The 19,230-nt window shown below is 38.0% G+C and overlaps 3 protein-coding genes across 3 annotated transcripts; 2 read left to right on the top strand and 1 right to left on the bottom strand.

Annotated features, from left to right (window-relative positions):
- The first annotated feature begins 1,658 nt into the window (after positions 1 to 1,658).
- On the top strand, positions 1,659 to 4,438 carry LOC114740087 (uncharacterized). Its single transcript, XM_028928210.1, has 7 exons — positions 1,659 to 2,028; positions 2,106 to 2,198; positions 2,285 to 2,497; positions 2,672 to 2,836; positions 3,052 to 3,105; positions 3,196 to 3,342; positions 3,832 to 4,438. Exons 1-7 carry the CDS (start codon positions 1,732 to 1,734, stop codon positions 4,207 to 4,209), a joined length of 1,347 nt encoding a protein of 448 aa, XP_028784043.1. The 5' UTR covers positions 1,659 to 1,731; the 3' UTR covers positions 4,210 to 4,438.
- A 1,843-nt stretch (positions 4,439 to 6,281) lies between these two features.
- LOC114740083 (cell division cycle protein 48 homolog) lies at positions 6,282 to 10,687 on the top strand. Its single transcript, XM_028928206.1, has 9 exons — positions 6,282 to 6,337; positions 7,125 to 7,287; positions 7,358 to 7,586; positions 7,668 to 8,434; positions 8,530 to 8,751; positions 8,917 to 8,988; positions 9,083 to 9,364; positions 9,578 to 9,937; positions 10,220 to 10,687. The coding sequence occupies exons 1-9, from the start codon at positions 6,285 to 6,287 to the stop codon at positions 10,517 to 10,519; spliced, it is 2,448 nt and encodes an 815-aa protein (XP_028784039.1). The 5' UTR covers positions 6,282 to 6,284; the 3' UTR covers positions 10,520 to 10,687.
- A 1,496-nt stretch (positions 10,688 to 12,183) lies between these two features.
- Positions 12,184 to 17,532, bottom strand: LOC114740079 (LRR receptor-like serine/threonine-protein kinase). Its single transcript, XM_028928201.1, has 2 exons — positions 14,376 to 17,532; positions 12,184 to 12,975 (listed from the first exon to the last, which is right to left on the bottom strand). The coding sequence occupies exons 1-2, from the start codon at positions 17,218 to 17,220 to the stop codon at positions 12,491 to 12,493; spliced, it is 3,330 nt and encodes a 1,109-aa protein (XP_028784034.1). The 5' UTR covers positions 17,221 to 17,532; the 3' UTR covers positions 12,184 to 12,490.
- Positions 17,533 to 19,230: the final 1,698 nt, after the last annotated feature.

Below are 19,230 nucleotides of genomic sequence, written 5' to 3'. Positions count from 1 at the left end.
CAGAGAGAGAGAGAGAGAGAGAGAGTAATTGTATTATTTATAATGTAACACTGATTTGGTTGTTGCAAGCCGGTCAAGTCTCTTTCATTTCTTACTCATTGATAATTATGATTATTTTATGAAAAAATTATTCATTACTACTGAAATGTTGTAAATTACCTTTTGTGTGTGTAGTATGAACACTGTACCCTCCAAAATTTTATCTCATGGTAACTGAAAATAAAGTAAATATATTTTACACTGCCGCGCACATTAAAAATAATAATGATACGATCAGTAAGATCACTACTCACGATCATTAATATAAAAGCTAATTGACTTATTTGAGTAGATTAAACAAATTATTTAAGTCAGTTATTTGTAATAAATACGTATTACCTTTTCTAAAATATCTTTACTAATCAAGTGTATTGGTTAGAATTATTATTATTACAAAAATCATTTTAAAAAAAAATATAAATATAAAAAATAAAATATATTAGATTCTTATATTTAAAATCAAAATAAAATTCAAATAAATTTTTATATTAAACATCGAAAGTAGTGTTTCAGCCCTTAATATAGAATTGAATTTGTTACATTTTTGAAGAGATTCGTGGTTAAGGCCGTAATAAATGCACATATGGACGCATAGATCCATTGTCGGAGTCGGGAGAACAGAGGCGGTTGACTGGATTTGACCATTGACATCATGCACCGATCCTCTTGACGTCAATCAAATTAGATGTGATTTGCATGAACTTGTTTGATGAATTTTTTTTAAACTGTTTAGATTAACTTTTTAGAGGTGATTTCATAGTATTTAAATTAATTTTATCTAGATTTATGTAAAAAAAATTAAATGTTTTTAAGGGGATTTCCAAACTCTCCTCTTATGTTGGTCTCTTTTTTCAGTTGGCCGAATTGCTGGTCATGATATTCAAGAAAATAGTATAAAGTCTTAAGACAAAAAGAACAAGAAAATCATTTATTGACAAGTTTAAGATAAAAATTGAGGTTTTTGTTACTCATTTGTCAATGAAATTTTTTGATAATTATATTTTTTCCTTTAAAAGTTAATAAGTAATTCTCTCTTAAAAAAATCATCAATCAAAAGAAAATATTGCCAACATAATCCCACGTATGGGTATTACCGATACATACAAGGACCACACGTATGAGTAAACTGTGATTAATGCAACCATATTTATGCAAATATTCTCGAAGTAATAATGAAATTACTCAAACGTTTGTTAATTATTTTTAATTATTTGTAGCTCAATTTATCTACATTTTTTTATACGTTTTTCATACAAAAGTCTTTCCTCCATTATCAAATTCACTCATCTATTTTTTCTACACCATTCTCTCGAATATAATACTCTTTTTTCCCCTCCGGTACTGTTATGCTGAGCATGTTTGGTATTTTTCATAAACATGCCTATTCAATAGCATTAGCATCTCAGTTAAAAAAAAATGAAAAGTGAAATTAGATTTAAATGATCTCTACCTATCTTTTCTTAAATTTCAAGGGGCAAGAGAAGGAGAAAAAGAAAGAAATTAAAAAAAAAAAAAAAAAGAGTATAGTCCCACCAAGTGTGGGTCAACAGACTTCTGGTGCCTGAATTTTCAGCGCATGGACGCACAAAACCTTCACCACTAGAATTTCTCTCTCACTTTTTGAACCAGTTAGAAGATTTTTTGTCAAGCTTGGGTTCTCCGCGGTCGTTCTTCCTTTTGTTTTGGATAGGCATGAAGAAAAACTCAGCTTCCTGTACAATTCACGAGAATGAGTCATTTTCTGCTGAAACAAGAAGACAATACCAACACGTTGTCACAGGACAAACAAGAGCACAGAATCATTCTCTGAGATTGGCTGCTCTTACTTCCCAAAATACTCCACCTATTCTACCTGTCCTTTTTGTTGCTTTCCTCTTTCTTGTTTCTCCAATTAGCCCAGTCTTGTCTCACCCCCTACCCTTCAACCAAACTCTCAGAGTCAGAGCTCTTTTAAGCAAGATCAACAAGCCTTCTTTGAAGACAATTGAGGCATTTTCTTCTGCTCTGTAAGAAGCTTTGATATTAATGGTTCCGTAAGTGACTTGAATTTTGTTATTTTGTTGCAGAGCCCAGATGGGGATTTGATTGACTGTGTTTTATTTCATCAGCAGCCAGCTTTTGACCATCCTGAGCTTCAAGGACTAAGACAGAGACTGTTGGTAATTTCTATGAAAACTTTCATACCGAAGAAAATGACTTTTTCTGCATATGATTAGGGGGAAAGTAAGAAGATTTGGGTTTGTAGGATTCGCCAGAAAGGCCAAAAGGCCACGACAATGCAGAAACAGAATTAGAAAGCTTTCAGCTGTGGTCAGATTCTGGTGAGTCATGCCCAGAAGGAACCGTTCCAATCAGGAGAACAAGAGAGGAAGATATTCTGAGATCAAGTTCCATTCAGAGATTTGGGAAAAAACACGGTAGGAGTGTACGGAGAGATTCGTCCGCCAGTGGCCATGAGGTTAGTGTTTTACAACTTCATATGCAGAATATTTTTTGCTTAATCAAAACAAGTGAATTCAAGTGAGCTAAGTTCAGTTAATTCCCACGAAGAAAGTCTTAGTTGCTATAATTTTGTTCTGAAATACATAGAAGATTAGCAGGTGGATGATTCAGAATATAAATCCTAATGCAGCATGCAGTGGTTTTTGTGAATGGAGATCAATATTATGGAGCAAAGGCAAGTATAAACGTATGGGCACCCCAAGTGACGAATCAAGACGAATTTAGCTTGTCACAGATATGGGTTATTGCTGGATCCTTTGGGAATGATCTAAATACCATAGAAGCTGGTTGGCAGGCATGTACACTCATTTGTTCTGTATATCTCTTCAAATCTACCTCATATATAATAATCACTTTAGCGATTGTTAATACTACTTCAGGAATTAATTATAAGACCTTGTTTGTAGACTAAAAACGAGGTCTTATAATTAGAACCAGAGGCAGTACTTCATTATTTGTTGACGAGATACTGTTTTCTGAGTAATTATAACAAGCACGAGTGTTCTCCAGGTGAGCCCACGACTATATGGGGATAATAATCCAAGGTTCTTCACTTATTGGACAGTAAGTTTTTGAAAGGACCGAGCTTCTGCAGTTTGTTTTTACCTTTGATCAGAGCAGAATTTGACCCATTGTTTGTTTATAAAAACACAGACAGATGCATATCAAGTGACAGGATGCTACAACTTGCTGTGCTCAGGATTTGTTCAAACCAACAACAAGATAGCAATTGGAGCTGCAATATCCCCAAGATCTGTATATAATGGAAGACAGTTTGATATTGGCTTAATGATTTGGAAGGTGAGTTTGCGTCCATGGCCCAGTACAGTTTGTTGATCTCATACTGTGATGCATAGGTACACTTTGAATTGTGTGTGTGTGTGTATATATACGCGTATATTGTTTTATGTTGCATTGTTGCTTCTTAACTTCCATTGACAAGAAAAGGATAAGGAATAGGAAAAGTGTGTCCAAGAGGAACAATAATTCGTTTTGGTTGTCAGTTTTCTTTATTAAATTAAAAGATTCGCTGGCTTTACCAGTACGAGCGTCCTTCATGGGGTCGACTCTACTATTGCTAAATGACTTTTTATTCCCTTTATTAAAGCCACGGCTCACGGTTGCCTCTTTTTTCCTCTGATTTTGCTGTTTCTGACTCCTCCATCCATGGAAAGCAACCACTGAGCCAAACCTTACCCTTGCTTCTTCCTCACACTTCATATCTAATCAACATTATATTATCACCTCTGAAATATTCTTCTCTATTTTTTCCACCCTTCACTTCATTAGGATCCGAAACATGGGCACTGGTGGCTGGAAATCGGGTCGGCCGGGCTAGTCGGGTACTGGCCGGTGAACCTATTCAGTCACCTGAGGAAGGAGGCAAGCATGGTGCAATTTGGAGGGGAAATAGTGAACTCAGGCTCAAAGGGTTACCACACAAGCACTGAAATGGGAAGTGGTAAATTTGCAGAAGAAGGTTACAGAAAAGCAGCATATTTCAGGAACTTACAAGTGGTGGATTGGGATAACAGTTTGCTTCCTCTATCCAACATTCATCAGTTGGCTGATCATTCCAATTGCTATAACATCAGATTGGGAACAAACAAAGTTTGGGGCACTTACTTTTATTATGGAGGCCCTGGAAGGAATATCAAATGCCCTTGATGGAAAAATCACTGTTTATGTTTTTGAAAATTTTGGGGTCATAGTTATACATTGTTTTGCCATTAAAAAACAAAAAATCTTCATTTGGTTTGTTGTTTTGTGTTGTTCCTATTTTTTTCAGCAAAACCCACGAAGATTAAGATTTAGTTTGGTTGGTGAGAGATATGTATACTATAATGTGGACTTTGGCCTGTCAAGTTCAAGCAATCTAAGTATGTAATGTTTAAAAGCACAGGATTGTGGCTCTTCCAATTCCCCTTGTTTTAAAGCTGGATTTAAGTGGCTTTACTAGTACATGAATACTTCCCTCCGAGAGCATTTGTATCCTTCTTACAAAAAGTTAAACCAATGTTGATATGTGTTTATTGAAGAGGATGTTCTAAGAAAATTTATACACTTTTTTAAAAAAATATATTTAGCTGCATGACTATGTCACACGAACTCGAGACTTCATATTTAAACAGTCAAAATTCATTCTACAAAAACTAATGTTTGTCGGTAACCAATGCACATTTTTAACAAGTAGTTAAATTTTTTTTTTTTAACTTTCTGTAAGTTAGCTATCTAGCTGCGGAGGGAATAATTTAAAATGATTTGATTTAATTTACTAATGTGTTGAAAACATTTTTGTCTAAACATGGAATCACACGCAGGCGGGGATGAGAGTGCAAGAGTAAACAATTGCAGTGGGGCATATTGCTGCATACAAATAATGAAGAGTTGGCCACAGAAACAGAACATGCGATCCAGTGACTGAAAAAATAAAGAGGAAAAGAAAGAAAAAACAATGGCAGGGCATCGGACTCGGTCCAGTTAAAAATGTGAGGCCCATACTGCCAAGAAAAGTCAGGTTCAATAAATAAATACAACGAAACCAACACCACTTGATGATGGTTTCAATCGTTTTCCCCACCATTAGTCCATTCAAGTGCTTCCATACTTTCATTGTCCAGTACAAATGACAGTGACCATTCACGTACCCTATGCTATAGGACCAATACATCCTTTCTTGTTTTATGAATTATGATATATCATTTCTCAGATCAGAGTTTAAATTAACTTTTGCAATACCATTTTGCCGGTACTTACATTTTATATCAATTTTTAATACCGTATCTAATGTATTTTTCTCTCTTAATTAAATATTTTAATTTCGTTCGGTTAATATTGTTAGCTGCTATGCAGCTAATAGAGTAAAGTTAAAGGGGCTATTGGTGCTAATAAAGCAAATTTAAATTATTTAATTTAGAAAAAAAACACACATATACCAAATTACAAATCAGAGGAGATATATATATATATATACCTGTAAAATGTTTTTTCCTTTTACAAATGGAAACCAGCTTTTGTAAATTGGTGATGACTTACATGATACTCAAGAGAAATTAGATTTCTTCTACTTATCCAACTACCATAGAGTATAATTCTTCTTTTTATGATGGGTTAACTTGGTCATCTTTTCTTGGAAAATAAATGCAAAAATAGCTCTCACAGATTCTGAGCAACTTATAAATAATTATTCTTGAAATAAAAAATTTATAATGAGTTTTTTTTATATGCAATTTTGTATATATTTTACTTAATTTCAAAATATAGATATCTCTCTAAATTTCAAATGTTGGTGATTTTTTTTTAAATGAGAAATTTAATATATTTGAAAAATGAAAAATTCATAGTTTAGAATACAGGGCCGGGCTATAACTAGTGAGCCCAATAGTATGGTCCAAATGATCCGAACAGAAAAAGAAGAAGATCATTCTGGTTACTCTTTGGGTTTCTTTAGGAATCCACGTCGTTGTCCTTACTCAGTATGATTCGGTGCGTGGATGCTGCCTGCGAGAGGGCATGTAGACTAAGACAGAGGAGGTGGTAGATAGAGAGAAAATTGTTCCCGATACCGACTCGCTGGCTGCGTGGCTGCTCTCCACGCCCTTCATGGACACTCGGACACTGCCCATTGGCTTCGGCCTTAGTGCTCCAAGTTTTACTTTTCATCCTCTGATTCGCAAACTAGTCGATTTTCTTTACCCGGTTTTTGAGCTTCTTCTCTTCCCAAGTACAAGTTCCGAGAAGCCATGGCGGACTCAGCATCTTCTATCACTAAAAAGAGTGGCCCCTCTTCGGATTCGTATGCTTAGCTCTCTCTTTCTTGTTCATAAAACTCGAATTTTGTCCCTTTCTCTTGGTCGCATGTATAATAGTTCTTGCTTTCTGGAGGGGTATTTGGATTGTTTTATGGAGGGATTTGTTAAAACATGAGCCCATTCTGAAAGACAAAGCTTTATCCTTTATGTGTAATTATTTATTCTTGATAATTCGATGACGTCCGTTTTAGTTCTTCGGGGATTCTATGCTTTTCTTTCGGTTTAAAGACCACCTAAGTTCCTTTCTATTTTTCTTCTTTTTATTTTTTCCTGTGACTTTGTTTGACTACCGCATCTTTAGTTTCTGACTGATAAGAGATGGAACTGACCTTTCATAAAGCTGATGATTGAAAAAAGAGTAATAATTTGCTTTGATCTGCAGCTTAGGTATTCTGATATTTCTCCTGTCGCCTACTTCTGAGTTAATTGGGAAACTTGAAATGTACATAGATGTCGCATTAGTTGAATCTTGATACTTGTATCTCAAAGTTCAAACATTCAAACATTTTTGAACCTAAGATGCGCATATAATTTGTTGGAGCTATTAGATAGTCGGATATATTAATTCTAAAATTTGAGTGAATTTATTCCTGTTTCTGATGAATGTTTTTCATTGTGAAGTGTGGATAGGCATTGCACAAACATTAGAAATGACCGTAAAATAAATATATCTATACTAACATGTATTGGATTTGTTGGGTGTCTTTTGATCTCACCAAAAGTAAAAGTGGAGACAGAACTCACTGCTGAGAATGTGCGCATTTGATGTAGGAAAAGTAACAGGGATTACTCCACTGCAATCTTAGAACGTAAGAAGGCACCTAACCGTCTTGTTGTTGATGAGGCTATTAATGATGACAATTCTGTGGTAACTTTGCATCCTTCTACAATGGAAAAGCTTCAGTTTTTCCGAGGGGACACTGTTCTAATAAAGGTACCCAGCATTCTCTTCCTATACAATTTTGCATTCTAGTATAATTCTAAAAATCATCTTGGTTACACAGGGAAAGAAGCGAAGGGACACAGTTTGCATTGTTCTTACTGATGAGCAATGTGAAGAATCAAAAGTTAGGATGAATAAAGTTGTGCGGGCTAATCTTAGAGTACGACTTGGAGATGTGGTATCTGTCAATCAATGTGCTGATGTGAAATATGGGAAGCGGGTTCACATTCTTCCAATAGATGATACTATAGAGGGTGTTACTGGCAACTTGTTTGATGCATATCTCAAGCGTAAGTTGTCTGTTGAGTGGCATCATATTTCCTTTAATTTAATTGTACTTGCCTAGAGTGACGGTTCTTCTGGTTCCACAGCATACTTTCTGGAGGCCTACCGACCTGTGAGAAAAGGCGATCTCTTTCTTATAAGGGGTGGGATGCGGAGTGTTGAATTCAAAGTAATAGAGACAGATCCTGGTGAATACTGTGTTGTGGCACCAGACACCGAAATCTTCTGTGAAGGAGAACCCGTCAAACGTGAAGATGAAGAAAGATTAAATGAAGTTGGCTATGATGATGTAGGTGGAGTTAGGAAGCAAATGGCTCAAATCCGTGAGTTAGTAGAGCTTCCTCTTAGACACCCACAGCTCTTCAAATCCATCGGTGTTAAGCCTCCAAAAGGAATCTTGCTTTATGGACCACCTGGTTCTGGAAAGACTCTGATTGCTAAAGCAGTAGCTAATGAAACAGGAGCATTCTTCTTTTTGATTAATGGACCTGAGATAATGTCAAAGCTGGCCGGTGAAAGTGAAAGCAACTTGAGGAAGGCATTTGAGGAAGCTGAAAAGAATTCCCCCTCTATAATTTTCATTGATGAATTAGATTCAATTGCTCCAAAGAGAGAAAAGACACATGGGGAAGTGGAGAGGAGAATTGTCTCACAACTTTTGACTCTAATGGATGGCCTCAAGACCCGGTCACATGTTATTGTTATAGGAGCCACCAATAGACCCAACAGCGTTGATCCTGCCTTGAGAAGATTTGGGAGATTTGATCGGGAGATTGACATTGGTGTGCCAGATGAAGTTGGAAGATTGGAGGTTCTTAGGATTCACACTAAAAATATGAAACTTGCAGATGACGTAAGATTTTACTCTGCTGTCTAGTCATAAATCATCACTACCTTTGTGATGGCAACACGGACTATACTTCTAGATTCTAATATATTGTGTTTCAGGTTGATCTTGAAAGAGTTGCTAGAGATACACATGGATATGTCGGTGCAGATCTTGCTGCTCTTTGCACAGAGGCTGCACTACAGTGTATTCGGGAGAAAATGGATGTCATTGACTTGGAGGATGAAACAATTGATGCTGAGGTGTTGAATTCCATGGCTGTGACAAATGATCACTTCCAAACTGCTTTAGGCGCTTCAAATCCATCAGCTTTGCGTGAAACAGTAAGCCTGGCTTCTTTAGTCTTAACCAAGAAGTGTCTAAGCTTGATAAACTTTTTGAATTGTGTTATTTCCATGAATCTTGATGCAACCATTCCAATTTTTTGAAAAAAAAAAGCTCATTTAATCATTTCTCTTCGAATCATAACATGGGATGCTGTCATGTAGGTTGTGGAGGTTCCCAATGTTTCCTGGAATGATATTGGGGGGTTGGAGAATGTTAAAAGGGAGCTTCAAGAGGTTTGAAGTTGCTTTAATATCATCTTAAGTATGTTCTATTATACGTAAATTTTTGCCTTGTATTTAACCGGACCCCCCCCCCCGCTTCTTGTAGACTGTTCAATATCCAGTGGAGCATCCTGAGAAGTTTGAGAAATTTGGCATGTCACCTTCAAAAGGTGTTCTCTTCTATGGACCTCCTGGCTGTGGTAAAACTCTTCTTGCGAAAGCAATTGCTAATGAATGCCAGGCCAACTTTATAAGTGTAAAAGGACCTGAGCTGCTAACAATGTGGTTTGGTGAGAGTGAGGCAAATGTGCGTGAAATATTTGACAAAGCCCGACAATCAGCTCCATGTGTTCTTTTCTTTGATGAACTTGACTCTATCGCAACCCAGGTACCAACCTCAAAATTTCCTTCACAAGAAGTAGGCCTTTGATTACATTGAACTTCATCCACTGTCTTGCTCTGTGTGTGTTGACAACATACTCCTGTGAGGGTTTTCCGGCTAGTTATTGTTTCTGCCTCAACTTTTGTTTAAAATTATTGATTGCTGGCAACGCATTACTAGTAGTCACTTTCTAATGATTCAGGCGTTTATGACTTTCAGCGTGGCAGTTCCACAGGAGATGCTGGAGGTGCTGCAGATAGGGTTTTGAACCAACTATTAACAGAAATGGATGGAATGTCAGCTAAGAAAACAGTTTTCATTATTGGGGCAACAAATAGGCCTGACATTATAGACCCTGCATTGCTCAGGCCCGGACGTCTGGACCAACTGATATATATCCCATTGCCAGATGAGGATTCACGCCTTCAAATCTTCAAAGCATGTTTGAGGAAGTCGCCAGTCTCAAAGGGTGTTGACCTAACAGCCCTTGCCCGGTTTACTCATGGATTCAGCGGTGCAGACATCACAGAAATTTGTCAGAGAGCCTGCAAATATGCTATCAGAGAAGATATCGAGAAGGTATGATATGATACTTGATGTGGAGACTCCGAATTGAAAAAAGCTGAGTTTTGTCTGATTTGCCTAATCCATGTTGTTCACAAGTTCCATGAAATTCAAGTTATGGATTACGACACTGAAAAATTAACTGCATTTATCTTCGTCTGCCCCTCTTTATTTTTTTTTTATTTTTTTTTAATAATAGGAAATGCTTTTTTCATTTCCAAGCCCTTCATTTCTTCTTAAAAGCTAGTGAGTTGTATGTTTGGTTTCTTAATGCGATGGACCCCATGGCATCAACAGGGCATTGAGAAGGAGAGGAGAAAGAGGGAGAACCCTGAAGCTATGGAAGAGGATGAGGATGAAATTGATGAGGTTGCTGAGATAAAGCCAGCACATTTCGAGGAATCCATGAAGTTTGCTCGCAGAAGCGTCAGTGATGCTGATATCAGGAAGTACCAACTCTTTGCTCAGACCTTGCAGCAGTCTCGTGGATTTGGATCGGAATTTCGGTTTGCAGATCGAACTGAGAACACTTCAACTGGAGCTGCGGACCCTTTCTCTTCTGCTGCTGCAGGAGACGATGATGATCTATACAGTTAAAATTGAGTGAGCTGGGAATGCATTTGATGTTTAAAACTTACCGAAACTTGTATCACATATCACGATAGTTACTGTTTTACTAAGGAACGGTGCTTCTGTTTCATGTCTAAGGAGCACTCATTGTGTGCCGCATGCCTGTTTGTACGTGCTCTTTCATGTATATACACACACATGCACGCATTTCATGGATGAATAAAGAGGGGATTTTATTTATGCTTATTTGACTTCAACTAGAATTCTATGTTAATTAATAGACGCAATTCTATATTCCTGAGATAATTAAACTCATTGGGTTAGTAGAGAGGATTTGGAACAGCTTGGATTTATCTTTTTATGTTGACGTCAGGTTAAGCCATTAACTATGATGAACTTGATTTGTTCCGGAATCAGTCATCACCCTAGAACTAGATCATTAATAGTGGTCAAATTACTAGGACGTGGTGCAGCTCAGCTAATAGAAAATTGTGTTAGCTTAACCAGTGAAAGAGAGAAAATTGGGACCCTTTTCTTTAACAGAAGTCCATCCCTTTTTGTGCTACCAAACAAGGCCATGCAGAAGCAAGAATAGAGTGCCAAACACGTGGACCTGTGTGGAGGTTGAAGCTAAAGTCGGTTACTTAAAATGCAGATCTATCAGTTTGACATTATCAATTTTTAAGAAACGACCCCATCAAAATCCTTCGTATCACTGTAGAATCTGATAAGAAATATTTGAAGAAATTTCATGCAGCAAGTCTTGAAAAATACGGAAATGGAGCAATGAGATGAACAAAGATGGAAGATGAAAGGCATCACCATGTTACCAGAAAATATTAATTTTTGGTGTTGCTTCAAGTGCAAATTGTAGATGGTGGTGATGGAACGGCATATATTGGTAAGGGCCCTAGCTTTGCATATATTGACACGCCAGCGACATCAAAACAGTGCATTAAATTGAAAGCAGCGAAAGACTATATGTTTTTTTGGGATAGAAATTATGAAGAGGTCGTGTTATGTTGAATCAAATAAAGCAAAGCCAGCTAGAAGCGGAAATGTGGTTCTCTGCCTCTTGAAAGAAGAAACCTGAATTTGCCGCCCCTTGCTTCCTCTGGAACGTGGCGTGGGCCTCCCCGCAACATTGTTGGGTGTCGTGTGTTTTTACGCGATGGGCATCCAAACTTCATCCCCTCAAGTTTCATGCAGTAACAAGATAGATTGACTTTAGGAAACTCATCATTTAATGATGAGCATCAAATATAAATCATCAAATTTCATTTTGTTTTTATTTTTTAAATTTTTTATCTAAAAAATATAAATTTTAAATATCTCTATGTGGGCAAGTGACAAGTGAACCCACCCATCCCACTTCTCTCTCTCTAATTAGCAATATATACACTAGGCCTGCGGAGCAGAGAACTGGACTACGTTAATTTGATACTAACGCCCTAGCAAGTTTCTTGTAGAGGGACCAAGGATTTAACCTTCTTTTTTAATTACAATCTGTTTAAATATGCACACAAATATGTGTTAATGCTAGGTTCAAATTTAGGACCCTGCTTAAAGGTGATGAGTACCATTGTTACTGGGGAAACTTGCCATCAACAAGACCAAGGATTTAATCAATTTTCATTGTTGTTTCCCTTCTTGGGGAAAAAAACAAAAACAAAAGAAAGAAAGAAATAAGAAACAAGAAATCCAATTCTTAGGCGTATCAACCTGTATTATATGAAAGTTCAAGGAATAGGACTTCCAGCCTCTGAAATTTGGCATGTAGTCGCATTTGCGGGGGACAAACTGAATTAAACTCATAATTACTGTACACTCGTGTGATTTAGCTAACCTTGTAGTAAATCAACGACCGCAATACCCAAATCACCCCTGCTTAACCTTTACAATTCCATAATTACCTCAACGTTATTAACTATCAACTAATTAATACCCCAGACAACTAATCACTATCTAACTCCTCAGCACGCTAATACTGAGGCTCTATCACGCGCTCCTTCCTTGCAGCGTAGAAGACGAATAAGCAAGCGATGAAGAATGAGAGGAAGGATGATCAAGAAGCAACAACTGGGCGGGAGTGACGGAGGAGGAGGAAGAAGAGTTGGTGGAAAGCTTGGGCTTGTGGGCGTCGTGGCCGGCGGGAGGAGGATCGTGGCGGATTTCTCGGAGCAAAGCGGCGACGTCTTTCATGGTGGGGCGGTTGTCGGGGCGAGTGCTGGTACAGAGAAGGGAGATGCCCAGTGCCTGAAGCATCTCTTGGATGTGTGTGTCTGTGTGGCCTTGAAGCTTTGGATCCACAATCTCCACAGGGTCCTTCTTCCTCTTCAGATGATCTCTCACCCAATCTATCACATGTAGCCCCTCACCAAACGACGCGTCCACCGGTCGTTTCCCTGTTATTATCTCTAGTAGTACCACTCCATAGCTATACACGTCGCTCTTCTCTGTTATCTTCAGCATGCACCCATACTCTGCCAACACAATACACACAAATTCAATCCCAATCCAACTCTACTTATTTAATTTATATATTTATTGGCCAAAAAAAAAAGAATTTACATATATACACACACAGAGACACGCACTCTCATTTATAAGCTACTCTTATTTTTGTTAAAAAGAAAAATAAAAAAGATGAAGGAGGAGAAAATATCCAGGCTGAATGAACAATGCAACAAAAGATGAGAGCGGAATAAAGGAATGGACCAGGGATGTCTGTTTGTGTCTGCTCGTCTCTTTTTGCCTTTGCGAAGGGAAAGATCATTTGGTAGTAATTATTGTGTGTGTGCATGCAAATTTGTGCCAAGTACATGAGTTGTACACAGAATGAGTCCAAAAACCTTTTTAAGGCAATAATGAAACAACAACCTTAAGGCCATATAATGCCCGTGTTCATTCAAGATGGCCGTGTGATGATGATTATTCGTATTACTCTTTCACTCCTTAATATAATATCCGTTTAATTAATTTAATTAAATTAAAAAAGTTAAATAAGTTAGTTAATTATAAAAAATATAACGTGTTTTTCTAAAATATCATAATCATCTTTTCTAATACCCTATCTTTCTCTTTTGCTTGATTATGGTTGAGGGAGTATCTATAGGGATAATTTAGAGAAAATTAATAAATATGATAAATGAGTCTTATATTTAAGACCAAAATCAACTCAATAATTAGGTTATATATTAAGAACCGGAAGAGTATTATTAGTTTTTCTAATCAAATAAGCTAACTATTTAATTATAGAGTAGCCTGAAAAACATTTCCTCATTGCATGTCCCCCAAGATTAAGGATAATTACCCCAATATTATAAAAAAATTTAAACGGGCAAAGCACGTTGCAAACTCATTTTTGTAAAAAGAAAAATAAGCCAGGAATTCCATTGTCACATGATTTATTACCAAAAATTTCACGTCAGCTCAAAATCATTCCACTAACTTATGCTACCTCCAATTCTTAATATAAGAATTAGCTGATTAATTTAAGTAGATTAAAAAAACTAGTTAAATTAGTTATTTGTAATAAATAAGTGTTGTTTTTTCTAAAACATCTTTACTAATCAAGTATATTGGCTAGAACTATCATTATTATAAGAACTACTTTGAGAAGAAATAAATAAATATAAAGGATAATATGAATTGGGTTCTAAAATAAAAATAAAATATGGTCTTATATTAAATAACGGGAATACTAATATATTAATCCTGTAATTGAAATTCAGCTAAAAAAAAAAGTGTCTGAAAGAAAATCATGAGAAATTTCATCAAAAAAAAATCATGAGAAATAATCAAAATATTTGCTCTATTTGTCCTCCTGGACTCCTGGTAAAATTTTTTGGGGCCCACGTTAACTGAACACAGAGTTACTTACCCGGCGCAATGTAGCCGTAAGAACCAGCGAACTGTGGATTCACCGAGAAGGAAGCTGGGTCGTCCTGTACCAATCTGGCGAAACCAAAATCTGCCAGACACGGCTCGTACCTGTCTCCTAACAAGATGTTGTGCGCTTTTACGTCCCGGTGCAAGATAGCAGGCACACAGTCATGGTGTAAATAAGCTAAGCCTTCCGCCACGCCCAGTGCTATCTTGAACCGTGTCTCCCACTCGATCAATCCTGTGCACCCCTCGTGTAATAGCGTATCCAGATTACCGTTTGGTAAGTAATCATAAAACAGTAACTTCGTCTTCTGGTTCGCCGCCCAGCCCAGTAACCTCACGATATTACGGTGTCGTATTCTCGCTAATGTTGTTATCTCCGACGAGAATGCCACTGCTGAGAATTTCTCCGATGACCGGATCCTCTTCACGGCCATGTCTATTCCCTCTGGCATGTTCACTCTGTAAACCACCCCGGATCGGCCGCGTCCGATGACGTTTCCAGCGGTGAGACACTTGGCCACGTCAGAAATTGACAGGTCGAGCTTCTGGTACACTGTCACCTCCCATGGTGGGCCCATCTCCATGTCACTATCCCTCCCGTCGGGGTCGAGATCGTTACCGTGGCCCCTCTGTCGTTGTTTTGCCGCGACGACGACGTACAGCGCCGCCAAGAGCAGAACACACGCGGTGCAAAGTAGGGCCACCATGGCTATACGCGCCGTCTTCGCACGCCTACCCGAACGGCTCCCGGAGTCGTCTTCCGCGCATCGGTTTACGGAGAGGCAGAGCGATGGGTTGCCGGCGAGCATACTTAGAGGAAGCTTTGCGAAGAAAGGCGTGTCCGGGATGCGCCCGGAGAATTTGTTATACGAGATATTGAGGACGACGAGATTTTGGAGGTCCGCGAGATAGTGGAGGTTACCGGTGAGCTCGTTGTGGGAGATGTCTAAGATCCCCAGCTTAACCAAGGCTGAAAACTCCTGAGGAATCTCGCCTGATAGTTTATTCAAGCTCAGATTCAGTGCAATTTCAAGCCCCGGAATATCACCAAGACTGCCGGGGATATCACCGGAGAAATTGTTGCTACTAAGGTCCAGCAACTGAAGCTTCGAACAGGAACCGAGCTGAGTCGGAATTGATCCCGAGATATGATTCTTTCCGAGAACCAGTTTTGTGAGTGAACCAAGTGATCCTAGTCTCGGGCTCAGTGTACCTTCGACCATGTTATCAGAGAAGTCGATGAATTGAAGCGAGACCAGCTCACTCAGACTCTCTGGCAAGCTCCCAGCGATCATATTGGAATGTAGGTCCAAAAACGTGAGATTCCTGCAGCCTGACATCTCTTCCGGAATAACTCCGGAAATCCGATTGTATCCAAGATCCAAAAAGTTCAAGTTTCTCAGATTCCCAATCTGTGGGGGTATGCTCCCTGTGATCTTATTTTTGCTCACTCGGAACCGAATCAAAGACGAACAATTTCCAATTTCAGATGGAATATTTCCGGAGAGATTATTAGATAGTAGCAAAAGCTTGTTGAGATTCTTGAGCTCGAATATCCCCTTCGGTATGGGACCCGTCAGTGAGTTCTGTGACAGATCCACAGCCTCAAGGTTTTGGCAATTGGAAAGTGAAGATGGTATGCTTCCTTCGAGCTTGTTATGCCACAGGAATAACAACGTCAGATTCCTGAGGTTTCCAAATTTGGAAGGTATCGTCCCCGTGATTTGATTGTTATCCAGCTCGATGTGAGTGAGTTGCTCGCAGTTCCCCAGCTCTGCAGGAATCTCCCCTGAAATTTGGTTTTCGCTAAGTTGAAGTTCTTCCAAAGCAGTTAAATTCCCGAAACTCTTGGGAATGCTTCCTGTAAGCGAGTTCATTGAGATGTCAATGACAGAAAACTGGTAGCAATTTCCAATTTCCCATGGGATGGTGCCAACTAAATTGTTCTGCCACAAAAGAAGATTCTTGAGATTCCTAAGATTTCCCAATCTGCTAGGTAATGATCCAGTGAGGGAGTTCTCGTACAAATAAATGTTCTCAAGTTCAGTGCAGTCACCGAGTTCAGGAGGAATCTGACCAGAGAGGAGGGAAGTGTAAATTGCAATAGTGTTTAGCTTCTTGAGGAGGCCAAGGGTTGGAGGAAGAAATCCTGAGATACTTGTTTCAGCTAAACCCAACATGACCAACTTGGAACAGTTTCCTATTTCTCGAGGCAAAGCACCCTCAAGGTTCTTGTTTCCACCAGCTCGAATCACTTGCAGAGTATTCAGATTGCCAATCGTTGGGGGAATTTCACCACTTAGCTGATTATCATATAAGATCAGCCACTCCAACTTCGTGAGATTCCCAATTGCAATTGGAATAGACCCTTCAAGCTGGTTGGAGTTCAGATGAAGTTCTTGAAGCTCAGGCAAAAAGCAAAGCTCACTTGGGATCTCACCGGTCAAGGCATTGTCACTCAAGTCCAAGTAGGTGAGATTGCTAAGAAAGCCTATCTCTTTTGGGATAGAACCAGTGAGGTTCGTTCCAATAAGGATAAGCTTAGTCAAGGAACTCAGGGAGGTGAAATTAGAAGGAAGGCTTCCAAGCAGATCAACATACCTCAGATCTAATTGCACAACCTCGTTCTTGAAGTTGCAGCTAACTCCAAACCAGCCACATGGTGTATTGTCAACTGGGTCCCAATTACTCAGCACCTCCAAGGACCTGTTCAGGGACGTCTTCCATGAAAGAAGAGCTTGCCCTTGTGGGTTCACAGCAGAAACAATAAAAGAACATTGGGAATGAAGCAAAAGTGCAGCTACTAGGAAGAAGAGGGTCCATGGATTTTCAGGCATTACACCAACTATGCTGCCACGAACTCCAATGAAAGAACAGAGAGAAAGGTTTGAGCCTAGGGAGGAGGAACAGAGAGAAGGAACCAAATCATGTCTTGTGGGCTACTTCGTTTTTTCCAAGAGTCATATGTATACATACACAAGTTTAAAACGGAAAAAAAAGACCCAAAATCTCCGGATCCAAGAAACCAGCTAGGCCATGATGCTTTTGTGCAGGAGGAGAAAATGGAATTTAAGATAGGTTTGTTTTATAAAATTATATAATGTAAGCATATTTGTTTATGTTGAAGAAGAAAGGAGTGGGTGGAAGGATTATAACTGTTTTCTAATTTGACAGTGAGCAACAGCAACAGAACAAGGGTGGGGCGGGTGAGTGGCCCTCTTTCCAAACGCTAGTTTTAATATGAACCGTTTATCTTTTGATGTAGCCTTGCATAAATCTGGTTTTCATTTATTTTTTCCTTTTGACATTTTTTCTTAATTAATTTATGAGACGTATTTGCAACAAAAATTGTGGGCTAGGGAATGAATTTTGTCTGCTACGATGCCTACGAACGTTGCGTCTATATCACCTTTATTAGTCTTATAGCATAATCCTTGTTGGATTTATATCCTATGTTTTTTTATACGTAGCTATTGCTTGCCTGTACGTTGATGCGTCACTTTAACCTCTTCTATTATTATGGCAGGGATATTTTTTATTCTAATTATTTATTATCATGAAAATAAGCATATATATAATGTATCAAATTTTTTTTGGAAAAACTAGTATTAAAAAATAAGTCATGTTTCATAATCATTTTTATATTTGAAAAAATGGTTGAAAACCCTCAATTGAAAATTTTATTGCATAAGGTACCTTTTTAAGAATCCAAATACAATTCATGGGGTGTAACTCTTCTTTAATTATTTGTAATTTATTTTTAACCATGTGTAAAATGAAAGATATTTGCACATAGTGAAAGACATATCTAAAAACGAGTTACACTCCTCAATTCAAGTCCTTTTAAACAAAAATCTTTTTGAGTAAGGACTTTTCAGCAATGTTTTTTCAATTTTCTATTTATATGCAGACATATAATAAATCCGGCCCTATTTTGAGTTGGCAGGATTTGGGGAGAGGACTAAAGCGGTACAATCAGATACAGATAAGCTTCAGCCTTTTAATAATTTTGGGTCTTAGGTGAAGGAAAAGGGGGCTGGGGAGCAACGCTTTCCCAAAATCACAGACTCTCATATTTTGAAAAGCTGCGAGAAATGGCACCACAGAAAATAATCAAAGCACTGAAATTTTAATGGAGAATCTGCCCCTATCTCATCTGCCTACAAAACTAATACATATGACTTAGCTAGTGTGTGGACTTGGAATTTTAGAAGGTACAATATTGGACACAAACTGCCAGGGATTTAAATCTGGATCTGAGCCAACGTTAAAAATAAATGACCGACAGGCTAAGTAGTGCGGTTAATAATAATATAGTAATGCAAATGAAACCTGCTGCGGTTTGACAAAATAAGTTGATATCCATGATGCCATCTATGACACTGTCTATTTGTCCTCAGAATCTCTTAATAATTTAACACCTAATCTTGTCTCTCTCTCACACACACACACATATATGAAGTGTTATGAAAGTCATGGTGCGAGACGAATTATGTATAAACAAGATGAGGAGGAAGAACATAAACATAGTTTTGATCTTAGTTTTGATCCCTATAATTTCATGCGGACTTTATCTGTGTTTAAATACATAGGAACCAAAATCAATACTCACTAAAACTATAGGAACTAATTGTTAGTCTCCAACTAAATTATTATGAAACTATAAAACTAAAAACTAAAAACTATATGAAAATATAAGTACGAGCAATAATACTCTTCTGGTCCTGTTTATAGGGTAGAGAGAAAAGATTTTTTTTATTATGTTTATAGGACATTGATAGAAATTTTTTGTATGGATATACAATTTTATCTTTTATTTATTATCGTATTGACTTTGTTTACATAAG

This window comes from Neltuma alba, unplaced genomic scaffold (assembly GCF_004799145.2).
Source record: "Neltuma alba isolate B1F8T4 unplaced genomic scaffold, ASM479914v2 tig00003046_pilon, whole genome shotgun sequence".
In the NCBI taxonomy this organism is placed as follows: Eukaryota; Viridiplantae; Streptophyta; class Magnoliopsida; order Fabales; family Fabaceae; genus Neltuma; species Neltuma alba.
Note: the sequence above shows the minus strand (reverse complement) of the source record. Positions and strands in the feature narration are given on the sequence as shown.

Coding starts and splice junctions, on each gene's coding strand:
- LOC114740083 (XM_028928206.1), top strand. CDS start 6,285: ATGGCGGACTCAGCATCTTCTATCACTAAAAAGAGTGGCCCCTCTTCG. Junction 7,587..7,667: donor GTTTGATGCATATCTCAAGC/GTAAGTTGTCTG, acceptor CTGGTTCCACAG/CATACTTTCTGGAGGCCTAC. Junction 9,365..9,577: donor TTGACTCTATCGCAACCCAG/GTACCAACCTCA, acceptor TATGACTTTCAG/CGTGGCAGTTCCACAGGAGA.
- LOC114740079 (XM_028928201.1), bottom strand. CDS start 17,220: ATGCCTGAAAATCCATGGACCCTCTTCTTCCTAGTAGCTGCACTTTTG. Junction 12,976..14,375: donor TTACGGCTACATTGCGCCGG/GTAAGTAACTCT, acceptor TTGTGTTGGCAG/AGTATGGGTGCATGCTGAAG.
- LOC114740087 (XM_028928210.1), top strand. CDS start 1,732: ATGAAGAAAAACTCAGCTTCCTGTACAATTCACGAGAATGAGTCATTT. Junction 2,029..2,105: donor CTTCTTTGAAGACAATTGAG/GCATTTTCTTCT, acceptor ATTTTGTTGCAG/AGCCCAGATGGGGATTTGAT. Junction 2,837..3,051: donor CCATAGAAGCTGGTTGGCAG/GCATGTACACTC, acceptor AGTGTTCTCCAG/GTGAGCCCACGACTATATGG.